This window comes from Tiliqua scincoides, chromosome 4 (assembly GCF_035046505.1).
Source record: "Tiliqua scincoides isolate rTilSci1 chromosome 4, rTilSci1.hap2, whole genome shotgun sequence".
NCBI classification, from domain to species: domain Eukaryota; kingdom Metazoa; phylum Chordata; class Lepidosauria; order Squamata; family Scincidae; genus Tiliqua; species Tiliqua scincoides.
In genome coordinates this window covers 25,086,261-25,105,098 of record NC_089824.1, presented here as the reverse complement: position 1 = coordinate 25,105,098, position 18,838 = coordinate 25,086,261, and the positions used below count along the sequence as shown (strand labels likewise).

The 18,838-nt window shown below is 43.3% G+C and overlaps 1 protein-coding gene across 2 annotated transcripts in view; it reads right to left on the bottom strand.

Annotated features, from left to right (window-relative positions):
- The window catches only part of YWHAZ (tyrosine 3-monooxygenase/tryptophan 5-monooxygenase activation protein zeta), a 30,935-nt gene extending 13,416 nt beyond the window's left edge, over positions 1-17,519 (bottom strand). The window contains exons 1-2 of one of the 2 annotated variants that reach the window (XM_066622919.1): positions 17,498-17,519; positions 13,995-14,298 (exon numbers count right to left, since the gene is read on the bottom strand). In XM_066622919.1, coding sequence (XP_066479016.1) covers positions 13,995-14,288 — 294 coding nt within the window. In that variant the 5' untranslated portion in view covers positions 14,289-14,298; positions 17,498-17,519. Of the gene's footprint in view, positions 1-13,994; positions 14,299-17,241; positions 17,395-17,497 lie in introns of those variants that run through there. The other variant, XM_066622920.1, reaches the window with a different exon arrangement.
- Positions 17,520-18,838: the final 1,319 nt, after the last annotated feature.

Below are 18,838 nucleotides of genomic sequence, written 5' to 3'. Positions count from 1 at the left end.
AAATTTAAAATAATGAAGAACCCTCCTAACTCTCCCAAGCAGTTGCTGATGAGTTAAAAAAATTCCCCAAATATCCCAAAGGCTTCGACCCTATCCACACTTACCTGGGAGTAAGCACCACTGATTATCACTGTTAAAAGCATATACCTAGTAGTTGTTAAAAAGTACAGTTCTGTAACATTTCCCCCAATGCAATCACATACCACATACATTAAAAATAAAATGCACATTGAAATGAATGGTAACCCACCTGAAATTGGCTCAGGACCCACAGTTTGAGAAACACTAGGCTAGAGGGTTTTTACACACTTGATTACATAGCCAAGGTCCCCTGCCAATCGATAAACCCCCCACTCCCCATACAATTAAGATAAAACAAGGGAAAGTTTGTTTTTCACATATTGTTTTACATACTATGAATAGCAATACCTATAACCAACCTGGCAGGCTGATCATATGATCCAGTAGCAGGGTGGGGAGATTTGCAAAACATCCATAATAATGGACTGTGATTCAATTTGCTGCCTAAAGTCCTAGAAGACTAGATTTACTACAGGTTAATAGTTCAGTGCTGAGCTGGCACTAGAACAAGTCTGCTGCAATCAGCTTCAGACTGCTGCAACACACCAGTGCCACACTAAAATATCATCTCAGAAAGAACTGCAAGTGCTACAAGTGACTCAGATTTGGTATGTGCCTCTTCAAGATGGGTTTTTCCTACTATTCTTAACCTATCGTAGTTCATTCAATTCCTTCTTCTCTTTCCCACTTCAGTAGACTTTCACCCCCTCAACATTTGTCAAGCCCTCTAATATCAGTACTATATACACTGAGGAACAAGATCTTTGATGCTGTTCTTCTCATCCCATACCTTTAAGTGACTGAGACCATGGTTTCACTCTCCAGACATTCAGTCAGTCCTAATGTTCCAACTAATCCATCTCAACAGGAAGCCAGTTAACAGCCCTTTGAATATTATGCAAGAGCTACTTTTCCATGAATGACTCCCTCACACCTAGAACAATGTTTAAGTAAGCCAACTGCACAGGTGGGTCCTGACCGCACAGATGAAATGGGCTCCCTCTTGGTGGATGCCAATTCCACCCATATATTTGGGTCATTAAGTATTAAAACAATTGTGCACAAGTAACACATGGAAACTCCCCACACAGCTAATGTTTACTCATCAGTCACAAATTAAGATAAAATGGAAGAGTCATGAACATTACTTCTAGCATTGTTATAGTCTCAGTACAGGTCGTGCATCAGTATCTACTGATTTAGTATCCACTGATTTGACTCACCACTGATACCTGGGTCACATTCAATTGCCATACAAGGAAAAAAAGCACAAAATCAAATTTCCTTTCTTCATACTATTAAATTGCACCAGTTGCAAGCTTCTTGGGGTTAAAGATAGCTTTAAAGACCCACTTCCAAGTTCCTTGCTCCTCCATTTTCACTCCAGAATGCATCGGTATAGACACTACACTGCATTCAGTCACTAGGATGGGGTGAATAATGGAATGAAATTATTCCATTAGGAGCAATGGAGGAGCAAGAAACCTGGAAGTGGGTCTTTAAAGTTATTTTTCCACTGATTTGGTATCCACTGGTTTTTTTTATCCACTGGGAGTTCTGGAATGCACAACCGGTAATATGATAAAGTTTTAAAACTATGTTGAGCAGAATCAAGATGTCATGGCTGGCTAGTCCAATAAATACCAGTATGCATTTCCAACTTCCTAATGTATGAACCTGGAAGTACTTCTGCATTAAGCAGGACAGTACATCTATCATGGATTTAATCTGAACAAAGTATGTTTGACCATCATTACATTTTTCCAACTTAGGCATTCAATTAATTTCAGCAAAGTTTGCCCCCAAGAATACACACCCAGTCGCACACCCAACTGCATACTGATTGGAACCAGAGTTTTCCTCACAGCAGGCACCCCAAGAACCTATAAATTAAAAATTTTAAAGCAATTTGACAGTCTTGAATAAGAGGTGCTACGAAAGGAAAACTGCTATAGCCCTGTCTTCATAAAGGTCACAAGCAACCCCTCACCCTCCCTAGCAGTGTGATCCTGGGGATTGTGTCACTGCCCTAGCCCCTCCCCCGCAAGAACTTACTGAGGGAGTAAAGCTCCTTCAAAGTTTGAGAACCACTGTAGTACAGTACCTCTGACACTTGAAATTGTAAAAATGCTCACTGAGATATGCTTTTCCTAAGTGATAGGTTTTAGAAGGTACCTAAGCCATTCAAATTTCAGGTACAAATGCAAACTCATGGAATTTTCACTACATGATGTTTGACACCTGAGCCCAGTAGAGGAACAAGAAATTACTCTTGCAGAACAATGTTTGCACTGCAAGAAGCAAAGTTACAAGGGACAAAAATGGTATGTGAGAATGAGAAAGGAACTGACAGAATCTGTAGTATGAAGCTTGGGGCAGGGGAGAGAGTGACAATGAAACTTAGCAAACACATCACGGATAGAGAAACATATTTCATAGAGACTCTTCCAATTCTAAACTGGATGCACAGACTTCTGCAAACTTTTTTTCTGGCCACCTATGTCTATTGCTTCTGTTATCTATGACAATACTAGTCTTTGTCTAGTTACAGAGTCAGAACTCATGAAGTTGTCATGTATATTAAAGACCTCAAAGGTGGATCAGCACCAACTATAAACAGATAGCACTCCATGCCATTTGCTGCCACTGCAATTAGAAAGGACAAATTCACTTACCAAAATTTTCTTCTCAGTAGTGAGAGTTCATCAAGGACTCTACACAACTGGAAGTAGACATGAGATCTTCAACCACATGTCAGTATTGTATGAAACAGCAAGAGTTATTTACAGGAAAATGGCATCTGTGCATAACCTTGCTCCTACTTGCTATCTTTCCTCAGCTTCACCCCACTTCACCCTCAGCTTTTCCCCTGCTTCACCCCACTGACTGACACTTCTCTGAATTGCTGGCTGGGAAAAGCAGCCAGAAAGAAGAGCTACATAATGAAAACTGAGTTTTCATTATATAAATAATGTCTCCTTGTCCCTAATATTGGAAATTCCATTTGCCACCACCAAATGTGTAATTCTGTTCTAAGTTACCCTCTTATGAATCTAAGCAAAACGCATGTACTCATCATGTGGCTTCAAGTTCACCTTTCCCTAACAAAATACACACACATATAGAATGGTGAGTGGCACAGCCATGGTTGTCATCAATTAAACTATATCATCTTTATCAGTGACTGAAACTCCAGAGTTTTCTGTCCAGAATTCTGTAACTGAGGGAGCCTAACATTGAGAACATAAGAACCAAAGACCCAAATCTCATTTCTGTGTCGCAGACACATGCCAATTAAAATTCTGGTTCTTGTGCTCAAATAAATAGGTTCCTTCAAGTATGCTTTCTTCCTCAATGATAACATCACATTACTATTAAACAAAAAGCTGATGCACTGCAGGCACATTTAAGAATTACATACCAGCTCATCAATATATCAGAATCATGTGAACATTACAGCTATAGAATAAACCACTAGCCATTCATTTTTATTTTTTTTTAAGAAAAGGAGCAAGAAATGTCCAACACAGGTGGGGATCACTTTATCTCCTCCATTTCAACTGATATTTTAGAATACTCAACATCTCTTGAGTTTTCAGTTCCTAGATTCTATGCAGAATCATCAGTAGTGTTGACTCAGTTCTGTTTTAATCTACATGTCAACTCGCATGTCAACTTCTAAGTCACGGATTTGTTTACTGCTACCACTCTTTTTTTCCTTTCTCCTCACCATCAAGACTCCAAATAGATACAGATAAAAAAACACTGCCCAATCACATTCTCAATTTAGAATACCAAGTTGTGTCCTTACTTTAGATAAGTTATTCCATTTTCCATAGATAAGTTATTCCATATTCAAAAAACTGAAATCCTATGAATACAGTTCAGTGGGTTATAGGAATACTTCACATTGCTACAGAGTTTTCTTCTTTGAGGCATATACCGTACAGGTAAGAATGAACTTTTTACAGTAGACTGCCTAAAAGTTTATTTGCAATGGTTTCAGCCTACCTGAAAAATTTAACTAGTCCTTTTAACATTCACTTTCCCATACACAGGTGCCAATAACGTGTTAAGTTATCAAGGGATTTCAGTAATTATACTATGGTAAACACCAATATTAGTGTTCCATTTCCCTTCTGACAAACTGAAATAGCTCACTTGTCCCAAAGAGATCAGATGCTCATTAACTGCAAGACACCTAAACTAAGTACAGTATAAAAATGCATAATGTTCTTTAAAGGTTATTGTTCCTTACACCAAAACAATAATCTATTAATGTTTAAAGCAATGTGGAACATTCTTTATACACTAGGAAAATACACACACATACAGAGAACTCCACTGAACCTAATTTGTTTTTAAAAGACTGGCATAGCTATCTTAAAGTAAAATGTTTGCAAAAAAAGTTAGAAGTGTATGTGATTATTAAGGTACCAAGGAAAAAAGCCAGGAGTCACAAAGTTGCCTGCCAGTGGGGAAACATCCCACCACTTCCCAAGCTGCCTCCTGCAACTGGAGTTTGAGAGGATAGGGGCTTGCTCCCTTACACTGGGCTTTGTCAGTTGGTCCAAGAAAATGCTTTGAGTGGCTACTACTTAGTGAAAAAAATTCTGCATCTTTGTCTTAAGTATTTTCCCCAACACTATACAGAAGCAGTGCTTAAACTCAAGTCAGTGGCTGCTACACAGCCTGTAGCCACATCCTGCCACTGCTAATCAAGTTCCTTGCACTTCATTCCATAGCAGAATGCAGTTATTGCAAAAACCACCACAAAATTACAGTTTCAACTGATCAACAATACAGAACTTTAGGAAAAAAAGATTCAAAATTTTATTTTTATATATGATAAGTGCGGTTAGAATACTTTATCCACAATATTGGAAAACTACAGAAACTGTCAATAGAAGAATGGTGGACGAAGGTTATGGACTTTGCAGAAGTGGACAAACTGTCGACCTTACTTAAAGAGAAATCAACAAAATTTAATGAAGAATTGGAAACCAATTATTGACTTTCTGCATGAAAGAGAACAATGAGTTAATGAGTTGTGGATCTGAAGATTAAACTTTAAAGGGAGATATAACGTATATATGGGTGGGAATTTAGATTAAGATTTAAAGATGTAAGTAATTAGAATATTCAACTTCGCTCATGCTACGTTATTAGAGATTTTCTTTATCGGCATAATTTTAAATGTTTATTTTTCTCTTCATTTTATTATGTTCTTTCTTTCATTATAATTAAGTTAAAAAATACAGAATTTTAATAGCTCTGGCAATGTTTTGCACTTGGAAATTTCGAGATTTCCTATTTTGAGAGAAGCTGTACAGGTAGGACCTTGGTATTCACCATTTGGTATCCACTAATCAGACTCAACATTGATAGCGAGGTCCACCTTTAAATGCCTTGTAACGAGGAAAAAAGCACCAAAATCTGATTTCCTACCTTCAACTGTTAAATTACAATTTCATTCCATTAGATTCCACTATTTACCCCATCTAGTAGCTGAATGTAGTATAGTGACTATACCAGTGGTTGTCACATTTTTAGCATCGGGGCCCACTTTTTAAAACGAGAATCTGTCAGGACCCACCAGAAGTGATGTCATGACCAGAAGTGACATCATCAATATTTAATTATCGTAGGCTGCAATCCTATCCACAAGTACCTAGGTGTAAGCCCCACTATCATTGTTAAAAGCATATGCATAGTAGCCTGTTAAAGGTACAGATGTGTAACATTTCCCCAAATGAAGTCACACAGCATGGTAGCATCAAGTCTAAAATATTAAAAATAAAATATTGAACTGAATGGGGACACACCAGAAATTGGTTCATGACCCACCTAGTGGGTCCTGACCCACAGTTTGAGAAACACTGGTCTATAACAATGCATTATGGGGTTACAACTGAGGAGCAACACATCTGGAAGTGGGTCTTTAAAGCAATTTTTCCACTGATTTGGTATCCACTGATTTTTTTATAATTTGGATCACCAAATGGCTTGTTCTCATAACACAGAGGATAACAAGGCACGACCAGTATAGGGAACCTTTTAATAAGGTTTGAGTACAATGATGTACTTGAGTCACTTTGGTTTATGCAATTAAGAAATATCCTGCCATGAAGCTTCCTTACATTATATTCTTTACATTCAAAGACTGCTCATCTAATCCATGTTTTTGATGCCCAAGATTATCTGTTTCATCTTACAATGTGGGTATTGGAAAAGAGCAATTTTACAAAAGTAACAATTAAACATCTAGTTTAGGAAATGCACTTTACAGGTTCAGAAGACCTGTGATTTTGTTTAAGAAAAAAGGTGGACTGACTGATTAGTTTTTCAAATAAAAAGTATCTGTCCGAAGGCCACACCATGAAGTCTGGCAAACCAAAACACATATTTCAATTCTGAGAACCACTTCAGCAGAATCATTTTTTTCCTTCCAGTTTAATTTTTCTATTATACTTTAGTTCAGTGTTTCTCAATCAGTGGTACTTGAGGTGGTGTCTGGTGATAAGTGCAAGGTCCCTGGCAGCAAGACCAGCAATGTAATGAGACAAGAAGCAGTAGGAGGTTCAGCAGGCAGAGCTGCAGCCTGCACTTTCAACATGCTTGAAAAAGTCCTTCCATCCATCCTGAGCTTCTTACTGGTGTTTGTCACATCACATCTGGTCTCCCAATAGGAAGTAACTGGTGACATCACCACCAGTTACTTCAGGTGGTACTTCCAATAAGTGAACCATGTGAAGCAGTACAGTGGGAGACAAATGCTGAGCTGCTCTAGTTTATTAAACAAGAGCCATCTTGAAAAGCTAAACTACTTTCACCACACAGCACAATCAATGTAGTTAATCACAATCAATATGGTCAGACAGTTAATGCTAAGAACTGCGAATACACTGATGCTTTAAAATTTCAACCACATCAATTCCTCTGCAACAAGGAATCTGCAAATGATGGCCACTGGACACAGTACAAGTATCTGATTCAAGACAGGACAGAGCTAAAACTTAGAACTGCTTTCAAGTACAAAGACTGAACGAATCCTAGCAATTACAGATTTTATTATTGTCAAGGGAAAAGTGAGCCTGATCTCTTGAGCTAGGCTCACAACAGGGCGAAAACATAGTTAACCCCGAATTCTTCCTAAAAAAACACATTGATTCATGCACATCTGGTGACTGCAGTACACAAAAGCTTACATGGAAACACAGGTCGTGACTCATTATCCACTGGGGTTTCATTCCAGAACCTCTAGTGCAGTGTTTCTCAAACTGTGGGTCAGGCCCCACTAGTTGGGTCGCAAGCCAATTTCAAGTGGGTCCCCATTCATTTCAATATTTTATTTTTAATAGATTAGACTTGATGCTACCATGGTATGTGACTGCATTTGGGGAATGTTGCAGCCCTGTACTTTTAACAAATTACTACGTATATTCTTTTAACAATGTTAGTAAATGTGGGTAGGATTGCAACCTGGGATTACAAAAAATTTTCCTGCTTGATGACATCACGTCCGGTCATGACATCACTTCTGGTGGTTCCTGACAAATTTTCATTCTAAAAAGTGGGTCCCAGTGCTAAATGTGCGAGAACCACTGCTCTAGTGGATAAAAAAGAGTGGAAAAATAAAGACCCACTTCCAGGTTTCCTGCCCCTCCACTGCTCCTAATAAGATCATGTCTCGACATTCATAGGGGTTTGATTCTGGGATTCCCTGCTGATACCATAAAATGTGTATCAGCAGCAATTTTTTAAAAAAAGCAATTTTTTAAAAATTAAAAAGTGCACCCCTTTACAATTGTTATTTAAAAATAGCTTTTCTTGCTGTTGGAGAGAGGTAGCCAGCAATTAGAAATACAAAGGACCCCCTCCCTTTGCCTGGCTCAGCTAAATAATAGAATGATTGACTGCATAACTGTCTTTCTACAACAGTAAGAAAAGCAGTTTTTTTTAAACTGTGATTTTAAAGAGACACATTTTTTCCCTTCTCCAGGGATTAGCACATTCCTTCTCATTTGCAGTGGCCATTCCTGTTAAGTCAAATCCATGTATAACAAGGTTGAACCTGTAGATGCATTTAATCCTGAAGAGGTACTATCATTTTTACTAACCAACACAGATATCCCTGTGGAATTCAAAGACTACTCATATAATTTACACTGAATCCACCTAAACAGATAGTGTTAGATATAAGCTTCCTGGTACATTTTAGTTAAACTACTTAGTGAATAGTAAGAACATGCTTTTCTCCCCCTTGCCACATAATGAATTGTATATTAAGAAGCCTTAGGTTTCAATTCTCATCTGAAGAAAAAATTAGGAAGTTGCCTAGTATGGCTGCAGGTTGATTGCAACAGGTTTAACTTGCTTAACAGTAACAGCTGGGTAAATTAAAATGCTTAACTACTGCAAGATGCATTTAAAGTTCTATCCAACTGGTATTCAGACCAGACTGCAATATAGTTTGAGGAAATATTTCTAAAAATTGAGCATGTTAAAGACATGTTTCTGCAGTTTAATCACCAAATGGCTTGTTCTCACAACACAGATAAAATTTGGGATAAAAAAAAAAAGATTATAAAAAATGAGTCAAAAATTGCAGTTTCATTGTCTCTTCAAATAAACTTAAGTTAAAATGAAATCTAAATACAGACATATTGATATCTACATATCCACTAGGACTCCTACCATTACCTTCCAGCACACAATTTAAGCTTTTTTCCTCCAAAAAAAGAAAAAAAAAACATGCCTTTTGCTGTGGCATAATAGGTCATGTTTGGTTATGACAAATCATGACAAGTCAAAAATTTATGACTTCTGATCCAAACAACACGAACATTTCTCCACAGTAGATACACAGTTCTGGACACTTATGACACTCTTTGCTGCATTGTGGCCATGTCCACTGGCTTCAGTGGGCTTTGGGTACACACATTTCTGCAAAAGGTTGATCCTTCAAGAACATGATCTGGCTTAATAAACTGTCCTTCCAAGTGCAAAGACAGAGCCAAACAAAAGCCCCATGATTCCCCAATGGCTCTCACATCTAAAGAGATATAATTCCATAGAGCAGGGCTCTCCAAACCCTGGCCCCTGGGCTGGATACAGGTTTTGGAAAAAGCCCCCCCCCCCACAAGCAGCACTTACTGCACTGCATTCCTGTGCCAAATCAACTTGATAAAAATGTGGCACCGCGATAGAGCAGCAAGTGCTGCTCCGGAGGGGGAGGGTTTTTTTGGGACACAGTGGTTTCTAGTTTGGAGACCTCTGCTACCAAGCAAAAGGATGTAGGCTATAGGTATCAAAGGTATCTTGGATTATGCTCCAAGATAAAGACTATTTGGTTGCAAACTGATTGTTGCTACAGCAACTGCTCATTATGTGTTCAGAAACATGAATCACACCATGGAAATCTGATTTTAAATCACACTGGGGAGGTTATTAATAAACCCTGCTACTCGTTCCCCTCTTTAAGCAAAATGCATACTTTTACACTTGTGTTGGCATCACATACAAGTATGGATTGTACATCTCCATGCAAGGCTACATAAGCAGCTGCCACATTCTACATGAGCAGAAGCTAAACTTCTGAACCAGGTTTATGGAATTAATGGCAGGGCTGAGTCACAGCTGCGTTCCACATGCACATAGTATTTTCAGCTTCCCCCTTCCTATAGCAGCCCTCATGCTTATCCAGTCAGGGCTCTTTTGAAGCGATACCAATGAAGCATAAGAGGCTGTCACACCAAAAGGAAAAATCCCCTCCCCCATGTGTGTGCATAAGTGCTTTCTACTGGCATACAGACCAGGTTTGGATTCCTGCCACTGTGAACAGGCTGTAATCTGGGATACAGTAGAGGAAGCAAAACCTGCTTTTTGCTCAGGAAGACACTGGCCCAAGGAACAGTCCAAACACATAAAATATGATTCAACTAAGGCACATCTAGCCTGATCAGCATCTGCATAGATCACCTGGAACCAAACACAAGCTGGTCCATCCAAGATCTTTGGAAGAACAACAGGGTATAAATATAACAAATGAATAAGGTACCAGAGGCAAGTGTTTCCTTCTCCGCAACCATGTCTTTGACTACACAGGTTTACTTTCTTCAAGATAAATGCATTGCTGACACTTTCCAATGGGAAGTAGTAACATAGTACATCAGCAATTCCCATTTTTATTGCACCATGACCCACCTTGTCCAACACAATGCTCGTAGTGGTGTTGGGGGATGCCCCAGAGATCTCTTCTGGATCGTGCCAAGTCAGCAATCCACTCTATAGGCCTCTGTGGGCCTCAGAATGGCCTGCAGAAGCCTCTGAAAGCTACTTCCAGTTTTCAGAGGCAAACCAGAAACTGTGTTCCAAAAACAGAAATAGCTCTCTTAGGCTTCTGCAGGCCATTCCGAGGCCTGCAGAGGGGGTCACCAGCATGACCCATGATTTGGAGGGTCCCAGATTTGGAGCCAAACAGACAAGGGTAGGTGGGAGGGCCCATGTTGCAACCCACCTGGCAAAAATTCATGAGCCTACAGTGGGTTGCACCAATACTTTGGGAAACCCTGTGCTATACTAAACGATAATACTACAAGGAGGGGAGTTAGCCTTCTCCTTGGCCACAAGGAACCCCCTTCCAATCATCTGAGATCACAAATATTACCTGAAAGAGGGACTGTGTCCTAAACCCTCCCCAACAAACACTTCACTACTATAGGTTGTGATGTAACAATTCTTATCTCATTCATAGCCTTGAAGTTATTTTGGTCTGTGAGAAAAAGAGAGAGAGGTTTGGGAAAGGCAACACTAATCTCAAGAAATGGGTGGACTGGATCAGGGGTGTCCAAAGTTTTTGGCAGGAGGGCCACATCATCTCTCTGACACTGTATCGGGGGCCGGGGAAATAAAGAATTAATTTACATTTCAAATTTGAATAAATTTACATAAGTTTACATAAATGAATATATTAAAGATGAACTTATATGGATGAATCAAGGTCTTGCAATAGCTCAAGGCTTATAAGAGGCCTTGCAAAAAGCAAGGCTGACCTTTCCTTAGCTGCCGCTGCTGCATCACAGATGTGAAAGAGCAAGCAGTGAAGGGAGCTCTCATCCCACAGCTCACATGAGAGGTCAAACAGTCGCCCTCACACTGAGAGAAGTTGCATTGGGCCAGTGTGGGCTTCAACAAATCTCCGGAGGGCCAGAAGCTCATTGGAGAATGGGGGCTCCCTGAGGGCCGCATTGAGAGGCCTTGAGGGCCGCAAGTGGCCCCCGGGCCGGGGTTTGGGCACCCCTGGACTGGATTGACAACATGTGTTGAAAAAAGACTTTCATACTTTCCCCACTCAAACCTAACAGGTTTATAGCTAATGTTTAGCTAATATCTAAAAATCAGTTGAGGGGTTTACTAGAATGTCCAAGAAGTGAAATCAGGAAGGATTATGCAGATAGGTGGACTCAATTGGTAAAAAGACAAAGAAAACTGACTAATGACACGATTGTCATGGCAGGCATTTAGGAACTGAATATAGCTTTTCATCCCAATAGTGTCCCAAAATATCCATTTATTTTCTCTTTCCACCTGACAAGTAACAGTTTTTTACACTCATACGGGAAAGAAAAGGATTCTAACATGGAGATACTATGGGAAGAACCTACCCATTCCCCAATGGAATTCCCACTTGGAAGGGAAGATTGCCATAGATAGCAACTCCAAGTAAAAAGAGAAAGACCAACACTCACTCAACAAATCGGCTATCCAGTGGCCCTCATCATCTATAGCAGGGATGGCCAAACTGTGGCTTGCGAGCCACATGTGGGTCTTTGACATATGCACAGCTCTCAGAAATGTGTTGGCTGAGCTCCATTTTGCATCGCACATATAAACGGTGAATAAGAAATTTTCAAGCTTTATAATTATTTTCTGGGTGTGAACTGAGAACCCATTGGATTAAAACATAAATTTAATGTTCATGCTGAGTAAATATATTATTTATGAGCTTCTTAAATACTGTGGCTCTCAAATATCTGAACTTTATCGTATGTGGCTCTTATGTTAAGCAAGTTTGGCCACCCCTTATTTGTAACATGAGATTTCAGAAACTAGAGGGAACTAGAGGTTTGTTGATGTTGCAGACCAAGTATTCATGACATTAATTCATGACAAAAATGAGCACTTTGCATCAATGTTTACAACTTTGAAATTCAATGACATAAGTCATCACCAAGAATTCAAAAAATGACAATGTAAACCGAAAGGGTCTTTCAAAAATCCAAGATACATATAAATCTTAGGCAAAGATTCTAAGGCATAGGTGCTACATTAGGTGCTGGTTTTAGCAAAAAAATTTTATAAATTCAATAAGACTATAGATATATGCAATTTTAACTGACTTATGCACATTTCTTCCCAGAACCTTTCCAGTAGAGTTCTGTAAGCTGTACAGTTACTGTAAAGTATTTTGTTGTACACCGAGTATAAGTTTTGATTCAAGATCCCCAATGAATCTCTCAAATGTTCTCTTAAGAATACTTGAAAACTTGTGCAAAATTTGAATATAGGATTGTGGCAAGTGTGGTAATTGCAAGCAGGATTCTTTTAGCAAGATCACAGAAGATCATCTGCCGTAACTTTAGAAAAGTAAACCCTGGAATTCTATGATAGGCTTATTAAAGAAAACTCAATGGAAATGGAAAATTAAGTAGGGATATTATGCATTTATACAATATTGGAACAGAACAATGACAACTGAGAATGTCAGTCAAATATTGACTGCAATCAGACTCACTGAAATTGACTGAGTAATATTTAATATATTGCTCATTTAAAAAACACAATTAAAATATCAACCCCACTAACATGTCAGGACCATAATAGTGGTGTTTGGCTAGCTTGAAACCAAGATTCACCAACATAACTATGTCTGCTAACCCAAGGTTTCAAATTCTTATGCATTCTACATTTCTTCTAAGCGGTTATCTCTCCAGTTTTTCAAATAGCTCTTATATATCCAAGCTAAATAACCTTCAAATGAAAGTTTTTTTTAAAGTTTGGTCTCAACTATGCTAGTCTTTGAAAACACTTCAGGTATTTGCACAGTTATTTTCACAAAATGCATGGTAATTATACTGACTTTACTGAGAACACTTTGAAGGATCAGCATTTAATATTAATGCTGAAACTCAGCTATTTGTAATATTGGACTTTTCATCATCCAGCAAAACTGAACACTAGCAAAGAGCAGACTAATGTATGAAGAGTGAACTACTAAAGCCAGTAAAAATAATTTTCTAGGGTTTCCTTGTTTAGGAAAATTTTTACAGGCGAAAACCATACTGCAAGCCATAAGCAGTGCAACTAGAGACTGCTCATTTTAGCAGTTTCAAACCATAGCAGCTTCAATATAAGGTAGGCCCCTAGCAATGTTGCTACTTCCTCCTCCCTCTTGCAGAGTGCTCTGCATGGGTGAGTCATAGCTAACATTACATCATCTTATCCAGGGAGGGGCCTGATTTCTATAGTGAGAGTTACAACCTCTCAGAAAAAGCACATATATAGCACCCTCTAGGCTATGCAGTTAGCACATTTCTTGCAAGAAAACTAGGCTGAAAATCCATTACTTCTTCCAACTGTGCCCTCCTTTAAACAAGCTAATAGAACACACCCCAAACTTCACTGTAAAAGAAAAATATCAATATAACTGAAACATCCTGTAAACCAACTTACAGATATAACATGTAAGAAAAGAAAATTACCCCGCTATACTATTTCCCAAAGCTGGAAAAGCAATTAATTTTAATGCTTTATAGAAACAGTCTCATGCTTTCAGTACACGTAAATGTAACATAGAACCATCTATCCTTGAACCTTCACACAAAAAAAAATTAGAAAGACTTAATTCTCACCAGCACATCATTGCAGATGTCCCGTAGTTCAGTTTCAATTTTTTCTCTGTATTCGCGGGCCATTTGCTGCTTTTTCTCAGCACCTTCCGTCTTTTGTTCAATGCTTGAGACAACCCTCCAAGAGGACCTACGTGCTCCTACAACATTTTTGTAAGCAACGGAGAGAAGATTCCTCTCCTCGTTGCTCAGTTCTGCCCCTTGCTCAGTCACAGACTTCATCGATGCTGCCATGTCATCATATCTCTCAGCCTGCTCAGCCAGTTTGGCCTTCTGCACCAGCTCGTTTTTATCCATGCTGATTTCTCTGAAGAATGAAAAATATCAAAGTATTATTTAAGCACTAACAGGCAAACGCATTAAACGCAGCTGCCTCTTATCATCATATGGGGGTGCTCTCTAACTACAATTCTGCATGCATTAACTTAGGTGGGAAAAAAACACATTTCATTGGCTTATTCCAAAGCAGGTGGTAGGACAGTTGCCTTACTTTCCACAGTTCTGTCAGGATGTGAATCAGAATAATTTGTGTTCAATTGTATTAAAAATTATATCCTAAGAAGAATATTTAGGATATCTACAACCTCCCCCCCCCACACAAAAAAAATCTGTCCAAGTGAACAACATGAACTATTTCAGATGTCTTGGGCATCTAATCTCTGGATACTCCTAGCTTTTCATTTCATGTATCTAGTACAGTACACTTCTATTTAGAGAAAAACTGCAAGCTGATTTAGAAGTTTCACAATATTAAAATTTCACCCTAAAGTTTGCTGCTACTATGAACTATTACATTTTCTTTTAAAAGCTACTCAAGTCTGCTATTACCATTTTCTGTCTCCAACTGTACACTTAAGCAATATGCTTAAATACACTTAAGTGAAACAATCAGTTTCAAAATCCGTTGGTTTGAAAGCAAACAACTTAAGAGTTACCTAGTTGGAGCAACAAGATTTACTCTCAAGGTACATTTCCTAAAATCATGTAAGTCACTGACTCCAATGGAACTTGTGTCCACTGAATTAGCTTAGAATTCAGATGTCACACTGTAATATGCAAGCCACTTATATGGAAGCAGCTTCATTACCCTTGTCTTGAACCACCAAAGTGAGGAAAGAAGACTTTGAACTCTGGCCTACAATCAAGACCTTCACCATACAAGACCAGGAAACACTTTCAATTGTTATTTTGACTTCTACAATTCTTCATCCATAACATAATTCAGAGACTGTACATTTAACATAAGAAAATGAAACTAAAAAAATTCTGCTCTGGCAACCAAATGCCACCAGATTTGCAAAGGCAGACATTGGTAAGTTGGGGAGGAGAGTCTCTGTTTTTCTGCAGAGAGGCAGTAAGCTCTGTGTGTGTGTAAGCTGGGGGGGGAGAGTCTGCTTTTTTGCAGAAAAGCAGCAAACTCCCTCTGTGTGTGCCTTAAGTTGGGGAGGGGTCTCTGCTTTTTTTGCAGAGAAAGAACAAGCTCCAGCACTCTTTCTCTTGCTGAGAAGTTGGGGAGGGGAGTCTGCTTTTTTTGCAGAGAAGTAGCAAGCGCTCGGGCGCTCTCTCTCTCTCTCTCTGTGTAAGTTGGGGATGAGAATCTCTGCTCTTCTACAGAGAAGCAGCAAGTCCTCCCCCCTCTATGTGTAAGTTGGGGAGGGGTCTCTTTTCTTGCAGAGAAGCAGCAAGCTCTCACTCTCTCACTCTGTGTGTGTGTGTGTGTGTAAGTTGGGAAGGGGAGTCTCTTTTCTTGCAGAGAAGCAATAAGCTCTCTCTCTGTGTAAGTTGGGGATGAGAATATCTGCTTTTCTACAGAGAAGCAGCAAGTCCTCCCCCTCTCTCTCTATGTGTAAGTTGGGGAGGGATCTCTTGTCTTGCAGAGAAGCAGCAAGCTCTCCCTCACTCTGTGTGTGTGTAAGTTGGGAAGGGGGGGTCTCTTTTCTTGCAGAGAAATAGTAAGTTCTCTCTCTCTGTGTAAGTTGGGGATGAGAATCCCTGCTTTTCTACAGAGAAGCAGCAAGTCCTTTCCCCCCTCTCTATGTGTAAGTTGGAGATGGGTCTCTTTTCTTGCAGAGAAGCAGCAAGCTCTCTCTCTCACTCTCTGAGTGTGTGAGTTGGGGAGGAGAGTCTGCTTCTTTGCAGAGAAGCAGCAAGCTGTGTGTGTGTGTAAGAAACAGCGGAGGAGTTTCCTGCACGGAGGCTGCGCCTCGGTGTCAAAATGGTGCTCCCTGCACGGCGGCCAGGGCGTGTTGCCGCAGCTGGCACAGCTGTCGAGGGCAGGGGCTGTGAGTGCGAAAGGGAGGGCGATCAGGTGCGGGGGAGGAAGCGAGGCGGAGGAGCGGGCCAGACTCTCCCTGCCCAGGCGCGTCCCCTCTCAGCGCCGCAGCCGCCCGCCCGCCCGGCTGGGAGACGCGAAGCGCCTTGCCTGGCTCTTTGTCATGGCGGCTCGTGTCAGAGCCCAGCCCACTTCAGTGCGCGTTCATCTCCCTCACCTCCGCCCAGCGCCGCGCCGGGAGGGGATGCAGCATCCCCGCCCCGACCGCCCAACGCTGCCCACGGAAAGGGAAAGCCCGGGCAGCGCCTCGCCTCGCCAAGACCGGGCTGGACACGCCCGCCCGCCCACCTGCCCGCCCTGCGGCTGCGGCGCCGGCGCCCCCGGGAGCCCCGCCGCCTCCGCCCCGCGGACCACCACTGCGGCGGCTCGCACCGGCTCGATGCGGGCGGGCGGGAAGCCACACCCTAAGCCGCCCGCACTCAGCCCGGCCGGGCGGCCATCCCGCTCCCCAACATGGCGCCCCTCAGCAGCCCCCAAGGGCTCGCCCCCTCCCGCCGGGGGAGAACGGCGCTCCCCTCCCCCACGCCGCCTCACAGGTGGGGCGCCCGCCTCTCCACCTCCCCCGCGCCCGCCTAGGCGCGCCTCACCTGCCCTCGCCCGGCCACACTGCCCGCGAGTACGCCCCGTCCAGTACAATGGGACGCTCCCGAGCAGGCGCGCCTGGGCCGGGGCTGTGCCGGGGTGCGTGGGGCAGCACCTGTGTGGGACCGGGCGCAGCCGCCGCCTCAACAGCGGGAGGGAGGCAGGCAGGGAATGAATGGCTCTCGCCCGCCCGCCCGCCAGCCACCTAGCGCGGGGAGGGAGCCGCCCTTCGGTTGTCCTCGGCCGGCAGGCGACCGCCGGAGCGCCGCTCCTTCCCTCTTCCCCGGAGGAACTCCTGCCGCGGCCGCCCGGGGGGAAGGGCACCGAGACCGTTACCTGCGGGGTCGGCGGCGCGACTGACTGTCTCTGGCGGGTGACCGGGGCGGGCGGGCGGCGACTGACTGAGCCTCTGCCTGCCTCTCGCTCCGCTGCAGCCTCGCGCTCGCTCTCCCAGCGCCGCTCGCACGGGGTCTCCGCCAATCACCGCGTCGCAACGCACGGGCAACAGAAAGCCCGTGACGTCAAGCGGCGCCACGGCAACCGCGCGTGCCCGCGCCCGCGCCCACACTTTCCCCTCCTCAGCCTCACCTACCTACGCCGGGGCTGCAGCACCAACCGTCGCAGGCGCGCGCCCGCGGCCCTGGGCACGCCTAGCCCCTCCCTCCCGCTCGTGCCCGGGCCACCCTCCCGCTACTGCAGAGCGTGCCCGCTCGCGCATGCGGGAGAGCCGCGCCTCCGGCCTCAGCCCCGCCGGCAGGGCGAGGCTGCGCGTCAGCCTGTGCTTCCGTCTTTCTGCCTCCGCTCCTCAGGCGCCTCACGCCCTCCCCCCGCGCCCCTGCACTGTCCCGGCGTGGGAGGCGCGGCGGCTGGCCCACCGCTCCCTCCACAGCGCTGGGGCGGGGGAGAGCCAGGCAGCCTCCCCGCCTCGCACCCCAGACCGAGGTCCCAGTCTTCTTTCCGGTCCCCAGCCCCTGCAGGCCTGAGCCAAGGCCCAGTCATTCAAGGCCGTGGAGGAGGAAGTTCTCGCAGCCTGGTGCAGGGACACGCGGAGTCCTTTGAAAAGCGCCGCCACCCGAGCACCCCCAACCCAGGGCAGAGCGGCGCTACTTTCCAAAGGACTCCTGTGGGGAGGCTGTCCCTCACCTGCCTCCCTCCCACTGGAGTTCTCTGGCTTGGTGCCAAAGCTGAGGCATCCTGGTGCAGGGACGTGCAGAGGGTGGGGAGGCAGGTGAGGCACAGCCTTCCCACAGGAGTCCTTCAAAAAGCACTACTGCTCTGCTTATGGGTTGTGGGTGCTTGGTGACTCACACAGCAGAGGTGCTTTTCAAAAGACTCCTGTGGGGATGCTCTGCCTCACCTGTCTCCCCACCAACTGCAAGTCTATGGCCTGGTGCCAAATCTGAGGTGCCAAACCTGAGTTGCCAAATCTTCGGTGCTGAGGTGCCAGATCTGAAGTGCCAAAGCTGAGGTGCTGCATGGCTTTCTAAAAAGTGCTTTTCTAATGGCCCCTTACTTTGGGGAGACTGTACACACCGGTTTTACTATCTGTTTGAGGTGCGGAGCTTTTCTGGAAAACCCTCTGATTCCAATATGGCACCCACATTCAGGAGGTGATGTTTGTCATTTTTCATATGTAAGTCTTTTCTGTAGCATGTGAGAATGTGGATGGTGTCACTTGTGTGGTATTTGTAGTTTATTGAAATGCTGCAACTTAGACTGCAATCCTATACACACTTGCTCGGGAGTAAGCCCCATTGATTATAATGGGACTGACTTCTGAGTAGACATGCATAGGATTGGTTTCTTGGACTGCAATCCTATGCACTCTTGTTTTCTCAACCAGTAGTATAGGTACCACCAGTGCTACTTGGAGGTGGTGCCTGGTTGTCCTCACGGCCACCTGGCGGTGTGACGGAATGTGACACAACAAACA